The sequence below is a fragment of the Vespula pensylvanica genome, chromosome 1, assembly GCF_014466175.1.
Source record: "Vespula pensylvanica isolate Volc-1 chromosome 1, ASM1446617v1, whole genome shotgun sequence".
Lineage (NCBI taxonomy): Eukaryota > Metazoa > Arthropoda > Insecta > Hymenoptera > Vespidae > Vespula > Vespula pensylvanica.
This window is the reverse complement of record NC_057685.1, coordinates 5361775-5370163: the sequence shown is the minus strand read 5'-3', so window position 1 is coordinate 5370163 and position 8389 is coordinate 5361775. Positions and strand designations below refer to the sequence as shown.

Genomic DNA, 8389 nt, shown 5'->3' with positions numbered 1-8389 from the left:
ATATAAGTATTTATAAAAAATAAAAAAAATATATATATATAAATAGCGCCACACATATGATAGAAAATACAGATGTACATTAAAGACACAGACATATATTACATTTTATTTTCGTTCTTCTTTAGAAATGAATAGCTCTTTAATTAATCACTATCGGAGACATTTATATACTTATTCACAGGCGGTTGACGTAATTGACTCAAAGGCGTAGTATGCTGATTTATCGTGGATTGCATCTATATGAGGAAAAAGAGAAATAATTTTTTTTATATTATTTAACAGGTTTATAATAAACGCATTTATCTGATTAATTGTATTAATTTTTCTACATATAAAATTAATAAAAATTTCATCGAAATCTTGTAATTAATAAATAAATGTAAAAAAAAAAAAAGATTTCAATGTTTGTGAATATTGTACTATTGATCTTCATAACAAAGAAAAGATTAATAATAATAGTAATATTAAAAAAATATATGAATCTCTCATCTCACCTGTTTTCCCAACTGTTTCCCTTTGTTGGGTATAACAGACAATGCTGCAGAGAATGGATCTTTGTTTCTTTTGTTTGTTACATTAGCTTTTGTACTTCTAGAAGCTTTTTCTAAAGTACCTTTGCTACTTGCTCTTCCTCTTCCTTTCCTTCTTGTACTCGTATTTTGTTTTCCTTTACCTCTACCTACATAACTCGTTTCATTATCATCATCACTATCATTGCCATCATCATCACTGTCATGATTATCATCATCAACATCATCATCATCATCATCACTGTTATCATCATTATTGTAATGTGTTCCAATTTTTTTAGATAATCTAGTACTCATGAAATTAATCACCTATACAAATAAATTTTATAAATGAAAATCATAAAATATGCGTATTGCAAAAATTAATGTCAAAATTTATATAAATGATTATTTTGTAAATATTATCAACTAACATCTCGACTTTCTTCTTCTTCCTTCTCGTTTCTTTCATCTCTATATTCCTTAATTTTATCTAGTATTTCCTCAGGATTTTCTAAATGTTGTTTCTTCATGTGTTCCTTGATTTTATTTATTTTATTTCTAAAATAGAAATTGAAATTTATCATTATATTAAATAATATTTTTATTATAAATCTAATATTTAAAACCTAATAAAATCTAAATAAAATCTAAAATCTAAAATCCATATTAAATAAATATCTTACTGTATCACATCTTGTATAGCCTCCTCATCCGCTTTAACGATATATTGACTTAATGTTTCATTCAGTCCAGTAACAGATAAGACTGTTAACAAATCTTTGTTCTCTTCTGAATCAAAATACTCTTTAATACTTCCTTGAACACTCTGTGTCCAACCCCTTTCTTCCTATGAAGATAATTATAAGAACTATTAGAGACATATTTAATGTATCATATTTTTGTTATGCACATATTTTTTATTACATCTTCAAAATGAAATTTATCTGCTAAATCATCCAATGTATCATCTATAATAGTATGTTTACTCGATTTAGAGGTATCAGCAGTTTTACGAAAAAGGATCATACTCATAGGATTGAGTACTTCATCGCAATACTTTTGTGAAAGCCTACAAAATAGTTTTTTAATATGTATTATAATCATCTCAATATTATTATAATGCATTAAAAATATACCCTGCAGTTTCAAATATATCTTGTTCATCATTATAAAATAATCGTAAACGAATTAAGGGCTCTTCTGGTTGCTTAGGATGTCCTGTAATGACATAACATTCAATATAGATTACAAATATTAGAATATTTCTTTAATAAATTTATAATAAACGATATTTGAAAAAATTACCTGTCAATTGTGCTACTGCTTTAGGTATAAGTTTATCTTCTATATATTTATCTACATACTCAGAAATAATGTTTGTATTTGAAGATATAAATTGTGATTTTCTTTTTTCTTCGATTTCAGGATTATTATAGAGAATTATGTTATCAAATACAAAAGGTCTAACAGTATTTAGTTTTAGTTTTTTCATTTTGAATCGTAACTTATTTACATATAGTAGCCCAATATGTTTTGGTACAGTTTCATTCTGACATAATGATGTTGCAATAGAGCTACCTGTATAATTATTGTAAATGTTATTTCATAGAACTATGAAAGCATAGTCATTTATATTATGTATCTTGAAATATTAATTGCTGTATTAAGCAAATAGCATTAAGTAAATGTCATACCAGGCTGAGATATAAAATATGAAGCTCCCACAACTGCTTCTGGCATAATACGACATTCATGTTCATGTCCCCATATAACTAAATTAAGAAACGATGGTAGTTTACTTTCTGGAACATAATCATTTTGTGCGTGCTGTACACGATTTTGATGCAAAACAAGAATATTGAAACATTCTGGAAATTCTTCTACTTTCTTTAGCTGAAGCTATGTACATAAATATATCATTAGTAATAATAAGTTCATTAATAATAAATTATATATGATGAAATTTATGTAAACATACTTTATCATCTTTTATAAGCCTGTACATTCTTTGATCATTGACAAAACCCAAACCATACAAAGCAATATATGTAGAACCTTTTTTTAATATTATAGGTTCCACAGTTATTTTGTCAAGACTCATCCATTTTCCAAAATAATTAACAAGTCCAGCTACTGACAGCGTATCCATAGAACCAACATTACTAAAACCTATAAAATTATACTTGTTAAATTACTATTTATTAAATTCAATAATATATTTTCCTATTTCTTACTTGGATCATCATGGTTTCCATGAATTGTGAATACTGGCATATTAATGTTTATATTTGGATCTTCGTAATTAGCATTTTTATAACGACAATGTTCAAAAACTGTAGTAGGATCTGTTAAAAACTCCATTGCAATGTCTCTGTTAAATTATAAAAAAGATTTACTTTTTATATAGTTTTAAGGAAATATATATATATTATACAAACCCTGGACCATAACAGTATTTCCTTAGTAAGTCCATACATTCAATCATAGTACTTTGAGAAGGTTTAGTATCATGGAAAAGATCTCCTCCAAGAAGTATAAAATCAACTTCATATTTTTTACCATATTGAAGAATTTCTTCAAAGGTTGTAAAGCTATCGCGTAGTAGTTGACCTGTGAAATAAGATGTACATATATATTCTTTATATTGTGTAACACAAATTAATGAACTAAATAATACAATTCTTTTTACACTAATATATTTTTTAATTAATAAAAGAATACACTTTAAAGACACACCTTTATTTCTCTCATGTTGATAGCCAAGATGAATATCAGTAGCTACCAAAATTTTAAATGTGTCACTATCGGATATTTCTGCCATTTTAAATATATCTGAAACTTTCAGAAAATTGTAACAAGCGAAATTTTTAACAAATTATTCTAATCCGAATTGCTTTAACAAATATCAACCGAGTCAAATAAAATGAATAAAGAGCGCATTTTCTAAATAGCGACATCTGTCAGACTGCATGAAATATTTACAATTTATTAAAATATTCTTTCTTATTTTGCTTAAATATTTCACATAAAATATAATAGTAATTTTTATTCATTATTTATGTACAGATCTTGTATAAATTTCTATGAACTTTTAAGTTTTTATTAAACAAAAACCAACTTATTAATTGGCGCCAAATTTTCAAGGAGAAAGATATCCTGGGTAATTTAACCGACAATATAAAAAAATTTTTAATATATATGTCTATATTATAAAATATTATAGTACACATATATTATTTATATATTATTAGATACACACAGCAGAGAACAACATATACATATTATTTATATATACAAATAAAGATTATTACTTATTTCACTTGAATGTGCACCTTTCGTGTAACCTATTGTCGCATCATACAAACGTACCTTAAGTTACTTCAGTTCTTTGTACAATATGGCCGTTATGTTTCTTATGGTTGCTGTAGAGGGCATTTGACGCAGGATTATCGAATTTCTAGGTTCATGGTTATTGCACGACGCTGCGCAATACGAAAAACCTACTTCAATAGTAAAAAAGTGATAAGAAATATCGTTCTAATTTCAATATGGATTTTCGTCACACCCTGACCACCATGAAGACGTAAATGTCGTTGGCATCAAGAACTCTCCGTTGCTTTGTTCACTACCAATCGTTTGAAACGAGAAACGAAAATTTCAAGTCAGTGCTGGCAACTTTTTACTTCATTTTATGTCCATTTTAACGAGGAATGTATGCAATAATTTTGTTTAGTAGTCGGCAATAATATTGTTAGGGTTATTAGATCTCGCCGGTTACTTATAAATGTACGCAATGCGGTATGATTGTTGATAGTATGTCAAAAACATTGATCAACAGTTAAAAGCATTGTTCATTAGTATGTTAATAATGATTAACAATATGATGTCGAACGATACACGATATTGTATAATGTATTTTTATTTCTCAATATCGTTCGTCATTTATGATTGTATAAGAAAAAATGTCGCTTTACTCAGACAATATTTATCTTATTTTTATAATATTACGATTGTAGATAGATAATAGTTTTCTAAGAATTGAAAAAGATATAGTTTATATAGTCCACCGGATTATCATTATTAATCTTTCTTTTAATAGTTACATTCGTTTTGTTCCAATAAAGATATATGTTTCATTTTATATCTGTCTACATATATTATTTGACAATAATTTCCAAATACTTTAATTATATATTTTATAGAATTTAAAGATATAAAAAAATCAAAAGATCTGTTGGATATGTACGATGTAAGAATAGAAAGATACATATAGTTTTTGCTAATAGAATTTAAATTGTTTCATTTATTTAATTTATTTTGTAACATAACATTCATTTTTTGTAGCTACTAGAAAGATGACGGCTGATTTTGAGAAGGATATTACTCATTGCTTGATCTGTAATAGTAAAGTTGGAGTTTCTACTAGAAGTAGTATACGTATATTTAATGAAACTTCTGTTACTACTTCAGAAAAGCCACTTGTGGATACTATATGTACAGTTTTAGAAATAAGTATCAATGAGGAAAGTGCACATTCACTTGTTATATGTAAAAAATGTTACAAATTATTTAATGAGGTAAATACTTTTATTTTTGTCTACAATTATGAGTTTTATATAATGTATTGCAACTATCAATGTATTTTTAGGTTGATGAATTAGAAAATAGATTACTAGAGATAAAACAAGAATTATATAATAATTATCAAAAAACTATTACTAAAATATCTGATCTATCCAAAAATGAAGAGGAATATAATGATCATGATTACATAAATAATATAGAAAATCAGACTATAGAAATTGAACTAAAAGATGCGGAAACCCCAGATCCATCAAATGTAAATCATTTTGTAATGATATTCACATGAAAAAATATATTAAAGTATTAATTAATAATTTGTTTTAGTACAAAGAAAATGAGAGAGAGTTTGAAGTAGTTGAAGAGATAATGGAAGAAAGGGATGAAGCAGGAGAATCAGAAAACATGTTTGTGAGAGTAGAAACCATAGATGAATCAAAAAATGATCAAGAAAAAAAGAGAACGAGGAAAGCTAAATCTAATATAAAAGCTGAAATTTCTCAGGAACAGGTATTCTATATTGGATAAAAAAGATTTCATTTTGTAGTAAGAATTATTATCTAATCAATCAATATTTTTTCAGATTGTCATTAGAGATGGAATTATGTATACTTGCTTACTATGTACAGATGAAGAAGAAAAAGAAGCAGTTGATGCAAAAACTATTATAACACATATGAAAAATGTACATGACACACGTTTATATATTTGTGATATATGTGGAGATGACTTCAAAAAAAGAAACGAATTATCTCTTCATCTTGATGAACACGTTGCAAAGGAGGAAGGTGATTTTCAATGTGAAATATGTAACAGAATCTTTAGTAATTTACGATTATTTAGAATCCACAAGAGAATTCACTATCCACAAGTAAAATCATGGCCTTGCGAAACCTGTGGTAAAAGATACAGGTATGTTATATTGCTTTAAATAATTTAATAATACTTATTGCTCTATAATTTTACGAGTAAGGTAAATACAAAAACATGTGATTTATAGCTCCAGAAATCTTTTGGAAGAGCATATTAACACACATACTGGAACACGCCCGTATATTTGTGAGACTTGTGGTAAAAATTTTGCATCTAAATATACGTATAAAGCTCATGTAAAAACACATGAGATACGTCCTCGGCCATTTGAGTGCACACTATGTAATAAAACATTTTTGAGTCAACAAAATCTTAATCAACATGAAAGAACTCATAATGGCGTTAAAGATTATGTATGTCATCAATGTGGTAAGGCATTTGGATCACCTCATAACTTAGAAGTACATAATATTGTACATACTGGATATAAACCATATATATGCAGAATGTGTGGAAAGGCATTTGCACGAAAAGCAGAAATAAGAGATCACGAACGCACTCATACAGGAGAAAAGCCTTATCAGTGTGAATTCTGTGGAGCTACTTTTAGGTAAGAATATAATTGTATTATTTATCATTTGCACTTTATATAATTAAGGATAAGAATTTTAAATGTGAATATAGAATTTTACACAACATACAAAATATTTTGTAGTCAAAGATCCAATCTACAATCTCATAAACGTGCTACACATTACAATGACAAAAGATACAAATGTGACGATTGTGGTAAAGGATTTAAGAGAAGACGACTTCTAGATTATCATATAAAAGCAGCTCATACTGGTGAAAGACCTTATAAATGCAATATATGCACAGCAACTTTTGTTTATCCTGAACATTTCAAAAAACATATGCGCATTCACACTGGTGAAAAACCATATTTGTGTGAGGTAAGTTATTGATTATAATTATTATTAGATAAAATTTATATCTTATAATATTACAAACTAAATTTATATTATCTCTAGGTATGTGGGAAAGCATTCAATAGTAGAGATAACAGAAATGCACATCGATTTATACATAGTGACAAAAAGCCTTATGAATGTTTAGTATGTGGTATGGGTTTTATGAGAAAACCTTTATTATATGCTCATATGCAAACTCAGGTATATAATGAATTCAGAAAATATAAATATTGTTCTTATATATAAATATAGTTCTCTATATTACTTTTACGTTTATAATTTAATTGATATATTACATCATAGGGACACTTAAATGATACAATTGTTGTAAATCAACCACGTTTAACTACAGAAGATGATCAAGTAATAGCAATTCCAGATGGTAATGTAGAGTTGTTAATGGACGAGACAGAAAATAATCAAGTAATTATTTATTTTTTATATACTTATTTATTTATTGTAAAAGTCATTTAGTTATTAATGTTTGAAAAAAATATTTAGCTGGAAGAAACAGAGTTATATGTTACTGAATTGAAAGACCATGTTATTATACAACATCAAAATGAGAATCAAATATATAACGAAGAAAGTGTTTTGAACATACCTGCAGAAGAGAATGTCGTCGGAGAAGAAGTTGATCAAATAACGGTTGATCAACAGGTAATATTATATTATGTTATAATAATTCATATATGACGGACTATGCATATATGATAAACTCGAAATGTCTATAATAATACTGTTTTTTATAGATAAACTTTTCTGAAAGAGATGCTATAGAATGTAAAAATGAAGAAACAGATCAAGTAGAAGAAGTATACACTTACAATGATAATGAAGAAGGAGAAACAGTTGTACCGAATCCTGCCGAGTATAAAGAAATTGTGGAAGAGAAAAAGAATGCTGTAAGATTGGTACAAATACGATTTCCATCGTCTGTATCTGAAGACGGTAGAAGTTGGCTGAGCTTAGTACAAAATACATGAAAACTTATTTAATTATATTATAATTTACTTATCAGCATTAAATGCTTACTTCTACCAGTAAATCGAATTCGTACATAACTAATTTACTTCTATCAGATATAAATCAATTTTATATATAATAATATCACATACATAATAAATCTTATAAACATGATCTAAACCACTGATAATATGTGGTAAATATATTTATAGAAAAATATCTTATTAAAAATAATTTCAATTAGAATGTAAGTGCATGAAACATGTTGTTCGTCTAACTACTGAGTGATTTTGTAACACTGAGTAGCAATTGTATAAGTAATATAATGTAGTAAAATATATAATATAAGTAAATCTTGCAGCATGTTAAAATTGTTGTCTCACATTGCAAACTTATAAAAGAATAAGGTATTTATGCCTTTATACATACATACATACATACATACATATATATATATATATATATACACACATGTGTGTGTGTGTGTATGTATTTTGGCTGTGTATCTTTTATAAAACTACATTATACATATAATAGTAACAAAAG

At 26.8% G+C, this 8389-nt stretch overlaps 2 protein-coding genes across 5 annotated transcripts; one reads left to right on the top strand and one right to left on the bottom strand.

The window, feature by feature from the left end:
* Window positions 1–113: 113 nt before the first annotated feature.
* LOC122629180 (double-strand break repair protein MRE11) lies at window positions 114–4020 on the bottom strand. 2 transcript variants are annotated; one of them, XM_043812308.1, is made up of 13 exons: window positions 3882–4020; window positions 3249–3350; window positions 2951–3122; window positions 2747–2883; window positions 2491–2681; window positions 2207–2411; window positions 1818–2090; window positions 1649–1730; window positions 1437–1581; window positions 1196–1359; window positions 944–1070; window positions 495–839; window positions 114–236 (listed from the first exon to the last, which is right to left on the bottom strand). In XM_043812308.1, exons 2-13 carry the CDS (start codon window positions 3331–3333, stop codon window positions 144–146), a joined length of 2019 nt encoding a protein of 672 aa, XP_043668243.1. In that variant the 5' UTR covers window positions 3334–3350; window positions 3882–4020; the 3' UTR covers window positions 114–143. The 2 variants fall into 2 exon arrangements, with proteins under 2 accessions (XP_043668243.1, XP_043668250.1); XM_043812315.1 differs by having other exon boundaries at window positions 3249–3344.
* A 14-nt stretch (window positions 4021–4034) lies between these two features.
* LOC122629138 (zinc finger protein 436-like) lies at window positions 4035–8196 on the top strand. 3 transcript variants are annotated; one of them, XM_043812215.1, is made up of 11 exons: window positions 4035–4173; window positions 4857–5089; window positions 5161–5352; window positions 5421–5603; window positions 5677–6005; window positions 6094–6516; window positions 6622–6859; window positions 6938–7078; window positions 7181–7300; window positions 7379–7537; window positions 7630–8196. In XM_043812215.1, exons 2-11 carry the CDS (start codon window positions 4868–4870, stop codon window positions 7861–7863), a joined length of 2241 nt encoding a protein of 746 aa, XP_043668150.1. In that variant the 5' UTR covers window positions 4035–4173; window positions 4857–4867; the 3' UTR covers window positions 7864–8196. The 3 variants fall into 3 exon arrangements, with proteins under 3 accessions (XP_043668150.1, XP_043668157.1, XP_043668167.1); XM_043812222.1 differs by having other exon boundaries at window positions 4095–4224; XM_043812232.1 differs by lacking the exon at window positions 4035–4173 and adding an exon at window positions 4321–4761.
* Window positions 8197–8389: the final 193 nt, after the last annotated feature.

Coding starts and splice junctions, on each gene's coding strand:
- LOC122629180 (XM_043812308.1), bottom strand. CDS start 3,333: ATGGCAGAAATATCCGATAGTGACACATTTAAAATTTTGGTAGCTACT. Junction 3,123..3,248: donor TCAACATGAGAGAAATAAAG/GTGTGTCTTTAA, acceptor CTTATTTCACAG/GTCAACTACTACGCGATAGC. Junction 2,884..2,950: donor AAATACTGTTATGGTCCAGG/GTTTGTATAATA, acceptor ATAATTTAACAG/AGACATTGCAATGGAGTTTT.
- LOC122629138 (XM_043812215.1), top strand. CDS start 4,868: ATGACGGCTGATTTTGAGAAGGATATTACTCATTGCTTGATCTGTAAT. Junction 5,090..5,160: donor GTTACAAATTATTTAATGAG/GTAAATACTTTT, acceptor ATGTATTTTTAG/GTTGATGAATTAGAAAATAG. Junction 7,301..7,378: donor ACGAGACAGAAAATAATCAA/GTAATTATTTAT, acceptor AAAAATATTTAG/CTGGAAGAAACAGAGTTATA.